The sequence below is a fragment of the Myotis nattereri genome (assembly GCF_964212035.1).
Source record: "Myotis nattereri genome assembly, chromosome: 1".
Classification (NCBI taxonomy): domain Eukaryota; kingdom Metazoa; phylum Chordata; class Mammalia; order Chiroptera; family Vespertilionidae; genus Myotis; species Myotis nattereri.
The window spans coordinates 200,339,390-200,355,228 of NC_138075.1; the positions used below are offsets into that span (position 1 = coordinate 200,339,390).

Here is a 15,839-nt window from a genome sequence, read left to right on the forward strand (position 1 = left end):
AAAGGCTCACTCTGGAAGAAAGGGGGAGAACTGATAGCCTAATTTGAGATGTAGGGCCAGAACCCAACTGAGAGACAATAGAGGATAAAAGGACAGGATACACAAGAAAGCAGTAAGTGGGAGCAGAGCTCACTTTGCATTGGGCACTCTACAGTATGGTTTTATTTATTACCATGTATATAAATAAATAATATTAATAATATGGGAAGGGTCAATGCTAACTCCAAAACATAAGGTCGAGCGAGGTCCCTACTCTTCAGTGGAAAGGAAAGTTAAGTATCAAAGCCACAGGAAATTGGCCAGATTTTGATGGGTAATTTAGTTCAGTCCTGCTCAATGGGAAGAGGAGCAGTTGTTTGTTTCAACAGATTCAAGGACAGGAAGCACTCATTTAGATAACTTCTACACAGTTAAAAGGAAATAAAGAAGCTCCGAGTCTTTGGGTAGAGCTGCAAGGCAAAATGTCAAGTTCTGCAGCATGCCTGGGCGTGAGTCCAGCACTCTGGCAAAAGATGTCCCTGTGTTTCAAAGACCAGAGATCTTGTCTGGAGTGTACAGCACAAAATGCCCAAAGTAACATTTCAATTTTATTTATCTATAAAGGATAGTTACCTGGGTTAGAGATGATATTGTCAACAAAGAATTTAACCTGCTTTAAAAAGGACTTTGTCAGGCAGACCCTCTGGACCACCCACTTGGGAAGCAGGCCACTGAGTCACCAGGTCTGAACCAGAGGTTGCCATCTGGTGGCCACTCAACAAGATCATTAGCAGAAGTGTCAGCTCTTACAAAGGGCCTGTGAAGAAACAGGCTTAGAAAGTAAGCAACCAGCAGAGATTTTTCAGGAAGCAGCCATATCTTCAATCCTTTCTGTGAACCATGCATAAGGACACAGATGCTGCAGAGTGACAGTGCCACACTGCTACCAAACAAAATATACACATACAGTGGGATCATTTCTTGAGTTTCACTGCCACAAACACATTCGGAGTAAACATAAATCAAGACAATAATCCTCAAAAGTTATAAAATCAAAGGAAGTCCTCCCCCATTTTGTGAAAAAGGCCTTCATCCCTTTACTCAGTCAACCCAAAGCTATTTTCCCTACCTACCATCAGTTCTATGCAGTTAGCTACCACACTAACACACTTCGTTTTTAGCTTAAACATCCTTACAAAACAGCAATTTTCAACCTTTAGCATCTCACAGCACATGTAAACCAATGACTAAAATTCTGTGGCACGCCAAAACTATATATTTTCCCAATCTGACAAAAAAATTAGGTATAATTTTGATTCATTCACAACGGGCAGCTATTGTTGTTGGTTGTTGTCATTTTTAAACTTGATAATCAAAGGGAAAAGAGGTTAGTCCCTCTGACTAAATAGTCAGATATTGCATGTTTTCAAAATTCTTGTGGCACACCGGTTGAAAATCAGTACTATAAAGTTTAATTCATCAGCAGTAGCCTTAATGCATGTTGGAACAAGGCAATAAATAAATAAACCATCAATTAAAACAAGAAATGTGTCTTCCCTGACTGAGAATGGCCTAGGGAGCATGGGGACACTTCTTCCCAACCAGAGAGGCCACACCCACAACTCTGTCTACACAGTGTCAAGAGACGAGTCAAGGCTAGTTTCTGAGTGCCCAAGTGTATGTCACATTTCATCACTTCACTTTCCTGGTTTTAGAAATGCTACCAGACAGACACCCAGGAAGGAGCAGAACTGATTCAAAACTATCTGGTTCCGAAATCCATGAGTTATTTCTAGCACACTTCCACTGTACAGCAACAATTTTTTTAAAAAAGCATTTATATCAAATTATACTAGTATATAGACACTATATATATATATATATATATATAGATGTATATATATATATATATATATATATATATATATACACACACACACATATATACTATATATGTGACTATATATTTTATCGTATACATACTTTAAATCCAGTTTGAATCCAAACGTTTCCATTTAGAGCATATAAATGATTGGCTTGAGTTTTTTTATTTACTGAGTGTGCACACCTTACAAACACAGAACTTATTTAATTAATTCAAGTAGCATAAAGAGAACTAACCTTATTACTTTTGCCTGAACATTGCTTCTAAGCCCCAACCCTGAATGGGCTTTGTCTTGCTCATGGGTTTTGTTTCCCCAGAACCTAGAATACTGTGCTTGGCACATCACTATCATTCAAATATTTGCTGAACAAATAATAAATCTAGGGAGGCTGGAAGGAGGAGGGAGAGGGGTTCTTAAAACATGAAATTGGTCTATTTTTGAACTACAAAGAACCGTACAGATTATTCTGAGTAATTATCTCCACCTCACTGATGAGAAAACCAGTCTCAAGAGTTTCATATCACAAAAAGAAAGCAGATTCCTCAGCACCATTAGAGGAGCAGGCTTGAAACGACACCCTGCATTTTATAGGAACCCACCTGCCACCAGGTAGAGTCCTCAACAAAAAGCCTGTGAAGTGCTCCCCACCCCCAACTTACACGTAGGCCTCTTCCAGGAACTGCATATTTCACTTCCCAGGTGGTGAGGCCTTCAAAACACATGGGCAAGGCCTGGCTGGCATCGTGCAATATTCTTTTGTAAAGGCAAATGTAAAAAAGAATCTAAAGCTATATAAAAAAATAAATATTATACTCTCTTAAAAGAAATGAAACTGGCCGGAGTGGCTCAGTGGTTGAGCATCGACCTATGAACCAGGAGGTCACGGTTTGACTCCCAGTCAGGGCACATGTCCGGGTTGCGGGCTCGAACCCCAATGCAGGAGGCAGCTGATCGATCATTCTCTGTCATCATTGGTGTTTCTATCTCTCCCTCTCTTTTCCTCTCCGAAATCAATAAAAATATTTTTTTTAAAAATAAAAAAAGGAAAAATGAGCAGCCACCACGTACTCTATTCAGAAAGCCACGAAGAAAGGCAGCGAGGAAAACAATGAAAGAGTTGAAGGCTTAAAATCATAAGTAGTTTGCCAACATGACGACACAATTTTAGAGATTTCAGAGACTTAACCCTAAAATTCTAGAACATGATGACAGGAAAGTGTATTTATAAAAAGGTGATTTGGCTTTTACCTAAAACTCATTTGCCATCAGCCAACAGCTGTTAGAAGAAGAATGTGACTTCAGAATCAGAAGTATTGGGTTTTCTTCCCACCTCTGCCACTTACTTCACAAATCACGTATTCCCTCTGAGCCTCAGTTTCCTTATTTGTAAAGTGCACAAGGCTCAAGCCTGATCTGTCCCCATAGCCATGGGAAAACAGTGATAAGGCTTCATAAACTACTGAAGTGCAAAACAAATAAGCATTATTATCAATAACAAATGGACAATGATACTAAAAGTTGACAAAAATTCCAAAATTATTTAAATAAAACCACTTCAACTCCAATTTTAATCTAATAAAAATTGAAATCTTATTCCCACTTAAAGTGAAAAGGAAAAGAGAAGTTATTCCAAGTACTCTAGATCACAGCTATATATCTTCCAGCAGTTTGAAATGTTTAGTTATCCACCTCAACTGTATCCTTCAATGCAAACATAGAATAATAATTTATGTTTTCTTGAATGAAACTCTCAGCAAACACACACACATACATCCACAGACACACCACACACACATACACATAAGCACAAAGGGAACACATAAAACCACTGACTTTTATCTTATTCTGGGCCAGGTAACACAAACAGAATCTTTATTATTACTATTTTTTAATCACTAGAGTAATGAAGTTCCAATTTTGCCCTAAGCTAACATAGAATATATAAAATAGAAGATATCAAACATTTTCACTTATAAGTTACACTTTTCTCAATTTTTTCTCACTAACTATAAACCAGATTCTAATAAGCCTTTGCTGTTTAAGCTCTACCCCTGGGCTGTTCAATCCAGTAGCCACTAGACACATGTGGCTACTGAGCACTTGAAATGCAGCTAATTCAAAATAGTTCATTGATTTTTAAACTATTTATTACATGCTGGAATGATAATAATTTGGGTTAAATAAAATATATTAAAATTGCCAAAACCGGTTTGGCTCAGTGGATAGAGCGTCGGCCTGCGGACTGGGGGGTCCCGGGTTCGATTCCGGTCGGGGGCATGTACCTTGGTTGCGGGCACATCCCCAGTAGGAGGTGTGCAGGAGGCAGCTGATCCATGTTTCTCTCTCATCGATGTTTCTGACTCTCTATCTCTCTCCCTTCCTCTCTGTAAAAAAATCAATAAAATATATTTTTTTTAAAAAAAATATATATATATTAAAATTAATTTTACTTGTTTCTTTTTACACTTTTTTAATGTGGCTATTGAAAATTTTTAATTACCTATATGGTTCACATATACGAGAAAAGGCTAGTCTATTTCCTACTGGGTAGGGCTGCTCTAGAATATGAAAATAAATAATATATACTCACATAAACATTAATTGCTAAAATTCAACCATAAAGCCCTCCTCATCATATAAAAATGACACATGGCCCCAGTAGAAGTCTGCCCAGATCAGCTGGCCTTCATCCAGTCACCCAACCCAGGCTCCCTGAGATCCCAGGGAAGAGGCTGCCAGCTTGGGAGAGTAGTGACCCCCCAGTACAGCCTTAGGACTTACTGTAGAGAAGTCATTCCTTTTAACCATTCCTGTAGAGTAAAATAACCCATATTTTGTGCATCCAATTTCCAAGCTAGGACAAGCATAACTACCTGTTTAAAAAAAAAAGAAAGCCCAATCAAATCAGAACAACAGACCTCAGCAATTAAATACATTAGCATCTCGCCAAATGCTTCTGTTCATGGTAGTTTAGTCACTAAAATATGAACAGAGTAACTTAAAAAATGAGTTCTAGATTGGCAATCATCTATAAGTTTGATAATTCAGTCTGCTGATAAGGGTTTGGAGAAACACAAACTCTTATGATGCGTGCTGGTGAAAGTGTAAAGAGATTAACCTTCCCAGAGGGCAATTTTGCAGTGCATCAAAACTAAAACCAGTAATTGACTATGCAATTCCACCTACGGAAAGTTATCTTATAGATATACCTGCACATATACATTAACGTGTATATTCAACAATGCTGACCATAGTACTATTTGTAGAAGCAGAAGATTGGAAACAAACATTTATAAATAAGGGACTAGTTATTGCATACTTCTTTGCTAAATACATTCCACAAGAAGGAATACTATGCCCCCATTATGACAAAGTAGACCTATGGGTACAAATAGGGAACAATCTTTAAGATTTATTAAATGAAAAGAGAAAGGTGCAGAACAGAGTTAAAAATTAAAAGGTGGGTGGTGAGATACACACTTGAGACACATACAGTGGAGTTGTATCACAAATACATTAATGTTTGTAAATTCAATGTGCAGACTAGGGGAATTATTGTAAAGTAGCCCAATGGCCCACATAAATAGCACTATGCCTGGACTGGGCCCAGGAGGAGCGGCAGGACCCAATCTTTCCTGTGAGGCACCATATAAACATCAAACAGCTGTAGAATGATGGCAGGATTAAGTGTACTTTTTCTGTTTAAAATTTCCTTTCATCAAATATTAATTAAATCAGTACATATTAATTTAAGTCACTAGGTGTTTTAGATTTCAAAAATCTAGATTACTAGGTAGATTATGAGGACTGATTAGTAAGCCAATGCTTTTACATTATTATGTACATTGTCAGAGAATGATTGGTAAATAGTTTAAAAATGGTAACTTAAGAGACCGATGGGCTATTTAGAAGAATTTCCCCAAAAGAAGAAGTTATATGTTCTTCAAAATATTTACACGTTAGAGGATTTTCTCCTCATCTCTTGAACTAACCCACATTTTTAAATTCAAACTTGGTATGTTCTCAATATCTACATTCAAACATCTATTGGAAAGATTTTTTAAATTCTACATAAACATGTTTAAAAAAATGGTAAAGACACAAGAACACAGACAGTGCACATGAAATGTGTCTAAACTGCCAAAGCAGACGTTCACCATGGGGATTTCTTTACACAAAACAGACCTTTTCTTTTAATGGCTAATAAGAAAGCTAACTACTTAAATAAAGGATCTTGCTGTTACCTTAGTAAATGAAAGTAGACTTGAATTTTACAACCTGCTTCAACTCTATAAGCTATAAATATCAGGCAAGGTGAGAGTTTTAAATACTTTAAGGTGCTTACTCATTGATGCAAATGGCCTTTTAAAAACTATTTTTGCTCCTTTTTCAAATGTTAATATTTCTGAAATTATAATGTATCCCCAATTAATGGCATATCTGAGTTTATTTGGCAACATTTTTTTTCTCTTAGTGATGATACAACTTATATAAGTTCTATGAGTGGCACCTTAGAATTGAAGTACAGTAATAAATAGTTTAAAATATTCTAAATTTGGTCTTTGAGTCTTAAATGTACATGATTCAACATTTCAAGACTATTTTTACAGAAAGAGTCCTTTTACTGGCCCAAAAGGACTCATTACTCAGCTCTCTTTTACTGAGTACTGCTATGTGGAGGTGAGGAACTTTGGAGAGCTGAGGACCCCCTTTTTCAGTTAGATCCAGCATCAGCACTCCCTCACACCGACAGGCCTTTCCACCTCTGAGTATAAGTGCTCACACAATCCCTTTTATACAAGCAGCCTGACCCCAGCCTCCTAACCTCCTCACCGCTGGCCCTGCTGCCCATCCTTCTGATCAGACGTGGACAGATGTTCTCTGGTGGAATCTCTGTAGCCTCTCTCAAGCCCAGCTCACTCATTCTGTTCAAAAAAACACCTTGCCCCCTCGATGCAGCTCTCATTAGGAATGTTACTTTCTGTGTCTATGAGTGTCTATGGACCAGATCAGGCAAAATACTACTGACCCAGTTGTCCCTAAACCTTTACGCCAAGCTGAATAATTTATCTAGATACCTGAACTAGATCACATTAAATTTTAAAATACAAGACAAAAATCCATGTAATAAAGTTAATATTCCAAAGGCTCTTTAGGATATTGAAAATGTTATTAGGGGGATGTGGAGGAGAACAGAGGCACAGAAATGGTAAGGATAAAAAAGAAAAGTTTTAATAAAAAATGTGAAGTCTCAATTCCTAGTTTTCTTTAAGAGCATGACATATATGCATGGGCACCAGATATCCTGCAAATAGTCTGAATGAAGGGGATGATCTCGAGATCACTCCCAGGTCATAAATTTATTTAGGATCTAAGGCGTATTTGTTAAAATTAAAGGCTAATATAATATTCAACTGCACAGTTAATGATCCAGGGCATTTGTATGAGCAAAATTTTTCATTTTAGTATAAGAGAGTAGATGTGGGAACAGGAAAAAATATTCAACAATAACATGGTGATAAGAATTAGGCAAAAGTAATTAAGCATATAAAATAAATTCTAATTAAACTTTTTAAGTGAAGTACTTAGGGCCTTTACACCAAAAAGCAATCACTTTTTGAGGTAAATTAAAATGGAAGTTAAAGAGCCATGAAAAATTCTTGATAATTACAACCTCCACAAAACCCTTATTCAAAGTCCTAGATAAACTACATGAGGCTGAGGCAAATAGGGAGGGAAACAAAGGGACACATGCTGTGTCCGGTCCCCAAGCTGATCTGTCACTGTAGATACACATGCACACACCACTTTTTAAAAATCTAGTTTAACGACCTTATTACTGTACCTTTTAGATACAAGAAATTAAACATGAGAGAAAAATGACTGTACACCATACCAACAAAAAATTTCACTTACAAATCAAATTAGAATTGAAACCTATTTCTTAGATTCCTTCATAAAAACACACCATTACTTTTTTTATTGTTGCTTTATTTGTCAAGGGACAAAAGACTTAAGAAAAACAATCAACTGATTGACTCGACTTAATAAGTTAGACTTACATTTTCTGGTTCAACACCAATGTCTTCACAAAATTTCTCCATGCCTTCGGGACCTACAACATCATCAGTACCTGTGGTGAAATGCAATCTTATATAAATTAAATCTAACCATGTGCACTATTACTACTGTGATAGGATTATATTGTCAAAATATTTATTATCCAAGTAAACTAAAATCAAATAACAATTAAGGACTAGAACTCCTTTCTGAAGAAAATCATCAAGTATAAATTGAAAAATATTCTGGCATATCTTTAAAGGATTCTACTCTGCACAATCATTTAAGTCAAATCATTGTCATGTCCCTCAACCTATGGACATACGATAGACATAATTTATGTCTAAAGATAAGGTCACCTGCAAAGTCACTAACAACCCCCTAATTGTCAAAAGTAATAGATGTAACAGTCCATCTTTATGTTACTAGATTTTTCTGTGATACCTGACCATTTGAAGTTCTCGCTTCACAAAACTTGTCTCCTCCACGACTTCTGGAAGTGCCCTCTGTCATCTGGTTTTGCCACCTCTCCGCCTTGGCTTTTTTATGGGTTGGGTCCTTTGCTTCTCCCAACTTGTAAAATGTGATATGCATAGTTCCATCCTTAAACCTCTCCTAATCCGTTCTATACACTCTCCCTAGGAAATTTCAACCATATCTGAGGTTTCAGGTACTACTACCCAGATCTCTTTCTAGCCCACACTTTCCCCCTGACTTTTGGGCTGTCTACATCACCTCCTCTTTAACTAACACAACTAAACTCATCTTCTGCCCCAAACTACTCCTCCTGCATTTCACATTTTCTACCATCACCTCACTGAGCCCATCATCTCTCCATGCCAAGCCGCTTATCCTCCTGTATTCTGTCTCAACTGGGGGTACCACCAGAAATAGAAACCTAGGAGTCATCCTGGATTCTTCCCTTACCCACTTTCTGCATCCAATCAATATTCAAAATCTTTCCTTTGAAATACGTCTTAATTGGACCTATCCTGCACTGACCTATTCAGGCTCTCTCCTTTCACTGAGGTTACCCAGCAGTCTCTTCAGGATCACCTTAATTCCAGAGCCTTATCCCCCTCTGACCTTTTTCTAGTAATTATTTTTCTCCTTTTATTTTACATATTTTTCTATGTATTCCCAACTTTCTTAATTTGATTATTAGAGGAAAAGTTATCGCATCAAATAAAAGTTTACTTAATTTTTAATTTAGTTACTTTTTTGCTACATTAACATATAAACACGAGACAAAATCTCATTTAAAAGTGAAAGCGAAAAATTAAAATATTTAAAAAGCAAAAGTTTCCCCTCTAATCCCTCCGTACTCTCCAGAGACAACCATTTACTAAAGAATCCCTTTAAGTACCCTTCCCAAACCAAGTTTCTACATACATATTTATTTGCTGTTTCTAAATCTGTCCAGGCAATTCTCTTTGGCTTTCCAGGTATACAATAATTTAATAATTTCATCAACAAATGATCATTTTTGTCTCCTTCTTTTCAATATTTATGCCCCTTCTTTCTTTCTCTTATCTAACAACACTATGTAATAACTTACAAAACAATAGCAAATAAAATTTCTTATCTCATTCTTGATTCAAATGTGAATCCAATTAGCATTTTTATCATTTGATACCTTGCTAGCTTTAGGTTTGAGAGCCCATATACACACATGCACACATTCACGTATATGTTACACCAAGAAGATATTAATACATTCACCCGGTAAAATGTTCAAATAGAGAAAGACTGAGTAAAATACAGTAAAAAAGAGAAAGCCTGCCTTCTCCTTTTCCTTATTAATTAGGTGTGTATTCTCCCAGACCTTTCTGTTATGTATTCATGTATGTGCAAATACACAAAATGCAGTTTTAAATTTATACACATGGGTTCATGCTATATCTATAAATTCTACATCTTGCTTTTTTCATTAAGTATGTCTGATAATCTTCCTTGTGAGAATACCTCTGCATCTACTTTGTTCTTGTTAACAGACACATTTTCCATTACTCCACTGTATGTAATGTGTGTAATGTGTGTGTGTGTGTATGCATGTGTGTGTGTATGTTCATCATTCTACTATAAAATACTTAGGCTATAAGATTAAAGAATAATTATTCTCACAAGGAAATAGCCATCCGTCTTTATTTTGCTAAGAGGTTTTGTTTTTAGGAAAAGATGCCTTTTTGTTATTTACCAATAGGACTCACGGAAGGTGGTTGCATAGAGCTAAAAATAAAAAGTTACTTTTTAATCTCTTTGGCTTCCATTTTGGCTGATTTTATAAAAGCTCTTTCACTGTAACCTATTCTTGAGCCTGGCCAGCCACCTGCATTTCCCGTGCCTGTGCAACCAGGCCTGGGAGTCTCCAGGCTGCTCTCCGCCTCTTGCTCCCTCCCTCCTGGTTACTGCCTCCCCGCTCTGTCAATACTCATTACAAAGATGATGCTTCTCAGTTTGTCCATTTGTCACACTAGAAAATGAGCACAGTGCTTCTGTTCACTGCACCTCCGAGCCTGGCACATGGCAAGCCCTCAAAGAAAGGTCTGCTGATGTACACTGTGCAGGAATGTTAATTATCCATGCTCTTCCTTTTTTCTACATTTTATGCAATGCCACTGTCGTATTAGTTGTATGCATTTTCCCTGTGTGTTTTGAAAGAGCAACAAGTTTTCAACAGTAGGATTTGCAATGGTATGACTTGCCAAAAGTAATTATTTTATCCTAAAAAACCTAATATATAGCTTGTCAATTAATATTATTAAAAAGCTACCCATAATCCTATTTAAAAAAACTTCTTCTTTCATCTCATTAATCTTTCTCATGAACTTATTTAGATCTAGCTGTAATCACATTGTTCATTGGGATTATTGTAATATTTATACTGAATTTATCAATTCCCTTGTAGAATCGAGCAATTGCATTCTAACAAATATGCCACTGACTAACACAAAGTAGGTTAGAAGTGGGGTTTGAGGAAGATGGTTTACAAAACCATTGTACCTAAAGTAAGCTATGGAATGCCCAGGTGACAGATACTGAAGATATATTTGGAAGGCAGACATACTCACAATAACCTAGAAAAAAGTGGTCCTCCCAACTTACCCTCCCACTTTAAAGTGATTTTGTCCACATCATAGAACGTGCTGGGGTTAACTGGCCAGGCAGGAGCTGGAGAGCAGGGCTCAGGCTGCAGAAGCCATGGACAGCAGTCAGCAAGGTGAGGAGTGAAACGGACAGCTCAGCAAAGAACTGAAGGTCCATCCATGTGAAACAACTACATACCAAGGCCCCTGCTGCCCCTCCACTCCTCTCCAGATTAAAGTACAGGAGTCAGCCCAAACCAGCTGGCTGGCTCCTAGTGAAAGTGCACACACCAGCAGTGGTGAAGCCCTCCTCATTCCAGGGAGCTGTGGCCTCACAGACGGGCTCCCACAGACTCACTCTGCAGCACAACCTGTAAGTCATCCTTGAATAATACTGACCTATAGTTTTCACTCATGTAGTTGGGATTTTAAAAGTGAAGAAGATACCACTTGAACTTTTAATTATTCCCAATTTCAAACCACTTTCCCTACTGATAAGATACAGAAGAAGGAAAGGAGGCAGGTGTAAAAACAGAGCTAGCCACACCCCCAGAAACTCCTTTTGAGAATGGACTACCAGGAACCAACCAACCAGGACCTCAGGGAACCTAAAGAATGTGGCTTAAGCTTTATCCCAAATGTCATCTTTCTGGGCCAGAGAAAAGCAAACAAGAAGGAAAATTGTAGACTGCTTGCTCTCTTTTTAAAGAAAACAGAAGTGTGGCTTATACTATGGAAAAATTTATGCTTACTTGTAAAGGAAGACACACAAAAAAAATCAAAATAACTGTGCTATGATGGTGGGATTAAGTGTTCTTTTTATGTTTAAAATATCCTTTTTATAATACATTTCATAACAACAAATTGTGAGCCAAGAAGAAAGCAAAAGATCTTCATAATCAAAATGATACAAATATCAGAAAATTCTTCATTCATTCAGCATCCGTGTACCAAACACCTGGAAAAGTGCCTTTTTTATTTTTTTAAATCCTCAACAGAGGATATTTTTTTCCACTGATTTTTACAGAGAGTAGAAGGGAGGGAGGGGGACGGGGAAGAGAAGAGAGAGATGTGAGACACATCGAGTGGTTGCCTCCTGAACACAGCCCAACCAGTGCAGGACCAAATCTGCAAAGCCAGGCATGTGCCCTTGACCAGGAATTGAACCTGAGACCCTTTGGTGTGTGGGCTGCCACTCTATCCACTGAGCCCAGGGCTCAAACACTTTTACTAGGAAGACAAATGTCTTCAAGAGATTCATGTTCTTTTGTCATAAATGTGAAAACAGATAAAGTCTAACATTAAGTAAGTTTTTGTACTAGTGTCTATGCCCTGCAAACAAAATCTAGCTGAAACTAGTTCAAGTAACGAAGGCGAATTCACTAGAAAGACATGGGGGTAGCTCACGAAATTCCAATGAACCACAGGAATCAGGATCACATCCTTCCAAGTCCACATCAGAAGAGAAAGATTCTTCTCTCAGCTTCCTGATAATCCCAGAAAATTTTGCCTGATTGGCCAGGCCTGGATTATCTGTCAGCCCCGGAACAATTTCTGTGGCCAAAAAGGGCAAGGCTCTTACCAAAAAAAGGGTAGGAGGAGGGAGGGTGGCAAGATCAGGCCATAGGAGGAATCCTCACTTTGATACCCAATAAAATGGTATCAGAACTAGTGATGAACAATGTCCTGGAGAAGTACAAGGGCTATTAGGCTAATTAGGGGGATTTATAGTTACAGAGCATCTTGTCAGATGGAAAAATGGAGAAAAGCACTCCAGACAATGGGCTGCCAGAGAACTAGTTCTTTTATCCTGTAGGCAGCAGGGATTTGTGAGGTGGGGTGGGGCGGGGTGGACTGATGACAGGAACGTTGCTTTGAAGGATGCTGGGATAGTGAAGTTGATAGGAAGTAAGTTAGAACTAGGAATGAGAAAAAGAACCTCCAGCTCAAACTTGTCTGAAAATTTTTCTTTCTCTCTTTTACACCACACACAACCACAAAAACAACCAAACCTTTGATTTCAGTATTACACCAGCCAACCAATTATAATAAGTTGCAAAACTGGGACTGAATTTAACACATTTAAATGAAAAAACAAACATTTTCTGCCAAAAGATCTTTCAAAATAGAGACACTTAATATAAGAAATTCTGTTGCATTGCATAATGGTTCAAAGCAGCAAAGCTTATTTTAACTTCAATGTGTAAACCAAATAATCACCCATTACCAGCATCTGAATAGGTTTCCTAGCAATCCAAAGTACTTCTCCAAAGTGCATTTCATCTTTTCAGTTCGCTTCTAGTGTTCTGAGTTCTTTGGCTTAGCTGCTGGCTATAAATAGGACATTTGATGATTTATTTCAATGATGTTCTCTCCCTCCCTCAAACAGGGACACACACACACACACACACACACACACACACACACACACAACCCAAATTCAAAAAGTACACATTTCCAATTTCCTAATCTCCTCTACGGTAGTCCCTACTTTCAGGAGGATCAGTCTCAGATGATATAAGTGATCACCTACCTGCATATTCATAGAACCACTCTAAGCACCGCTTACTTGAAAAAGCTTCTTCTTCAGTCTTTATTCTAGTTGAATCATATTTTCTATACATGCTAGAAATTGAGAAGGCAGTTTTAAGTTAGTTAAAGTAAAGATTCTGAGTTCTTTTTAAGTAGCAGATAGATTTTATTCACTTACCCAAACCACACATCTATTTAATCAGTATTTCAAGTATATTTTAAATATTTTACTTCCTAAATTTAGAAGCTTAAGCTTTTATAACTACAGTTTTAAACACAGTCCCACCCAGTACAAAATTAAATGGTAAATACTTAACACAGGTTTTTCTCTGATTAACAAATCATCAGTAAGAACTGAATAGAACAGGTATTTTATAGATCCCCTTTTACCTCACTACCAGAACTAAGTACAGAAAGATAGTGAGATACTGCAAGAAATGTCTAACACTGTAGACATTTGATGACGCTACGACTCACTCCTGTCTCACACTCCTGTCAGGTTCTCCTGACTTCTGTGCCTTATGAGTTAGGCTGGGCAAAGAGCACAGTGTAAGAAAGAACCTGTCAATATTAGAGACCTCAAGGGAACATAAGACAATAAAAAGAAACATCAAACTATGACCAAGCCTCCAGGAAAAAAAAATAGTAAGGTGTATAGTTGATCACACAAAGTCTCTTGAATGGTTTCTTCATTAGGATAACCTTAAAAACCTCAGGAGAAGTTTAGAAAAGCCCTGGCTTCTGCCATTCTCTCATCATTCCCTACTATTATGGAAATAGCCAGCATAAGCTGGAAAACCAAACCCAAAAGCCCAGCAGCCTCCTCCTCCAACCCTGTGACCTTCAGCAAGTTCTTTTTTTTTTTTTTTAAATATATTTTATTGACTTTCTACAGAGAGGAAGGGAGAGAGATAGAGAGTTAGAAACATCGATGAGAGAGAAACATCGATCAGCTGCCTCCTGCACATCTCCCACCGGGGATGTGCCCGCAACCCAGGTACATGCCCTGGACCGGAATCGAACCCGGGACCTTTCAGTCTGCAAGCCGACGCTCTATCCACTGAGCCAAACCGGTTTCGGCAGCAAGTTCTTATTTCATAATGACTTGGGGCTAAGGACTGAAATATTCCCTACTTGGGGAGGGGAGAGGAGGCAGTATCTTTACAAATAGTGATTTGGATAGAAAAATTATGAGTATAAACTTTTCTTACCCTTCATTTATATATAAATTGCCTAAATAGGTATATATAAATATTTATGAATATAATTTTCATTTACATAGTATGTAAAAATCATATAATTCTTTTTAAATGAGCATTTATTCATGACCCACACATTCACCAGAGTGTATGTATATACCTCTGATTAGAGATTCTGAGTTTCAATACCAAAAAAGACATGGTTATTGGGTGGGAAGATATTTAAACTGCATACCACCAGTTTTGTTTTCTTCAATAAAAGGTAGCCATAATACCTGGAAACAAAGATGGACACTGTCCAAAGTTCAAATAGATATGCTCCTATCCTAGTCCTGAACATTCCTCTCTCAACTCAAAAGTCTTTAATTGGTCAATAGTCTAGAGATCTATATATGACAATGTTTGAATTGCTTAAATATACTCTACATAAAAAAGAGTAATGGAATACCACTCAGCTAATACAATTTTAAAAAAGATGCTATAACATGGATGAACCTCAAAAAACATTAAGCTAAGTGAAAGCAGCAACACACAAAAGACCACTTATATAAAATGACTAGAAAAGGCAAATCTGTAGAGCTGTAAAGTAGATTCATGATTGCCTGGGTGGGGGAATGGAAACAGGGAGTGAGTGTGAATGGGCACTGAGGATCTAACTGAGGTGATGGAAATCTTCTAAAACTGGTTTGTAGTGATGGTTGCATAACTCTAACAATTTGGTAAAAATCACTGAATTTGTACACTTAATATGGATGAACATTATAGTATGCAAAAAATGTTAGAAAAAAAAATAACAAGGATGAAACTCAGATAATGCTATAGCCCCCTCTCCCTTGGGTGACCATGGCAATGCTGTCAATAAGTCTCCCAAACCTTTCTGCAATTCCACTAGCAGTTTTTAAATGGCTTTATCATCCTAAATTTTATTAGGCCGTGATGAAAAAATAAACATCATAGATAGTCCCAAAATGCAATATGATTATTAGAATTTGGCAATGCCTTGATAATCACATTTACACCACTCAGAAGTATAAAGTAACCTGGCTTAGTAATGCTGAAAAGCATTGGTCTACACATTGTTGGTGATTATCTTCTAA

General features: G+C 37.4%; 1 protein-coding gene across 1 annotated transcript in view; it reads right to left on the reverse strand.

Moving 5' to 3' along the window:
- The window catches only part of DCUN1D4 (defective in cullin neddylation 1 domain containing 4), a gene marked incomplete at its 5' end in the record, with an annotated part of 68,846 nt that overhangs the window by 19,599 nt on the left and 33,408 nt on the right, over positions 1-15,839 (reverse strand). The window contains 3 exon segments of the mRNA XM_081099104.1: positions 4,647-4,738; positions 7,928-7,998; positions 13,545-13,636. Coding sequence (XP_080955230.1) covers positions 4,647-4,738; positions 7,928-7,998; positions 13,545-13,636 — 255 coding nt within the window.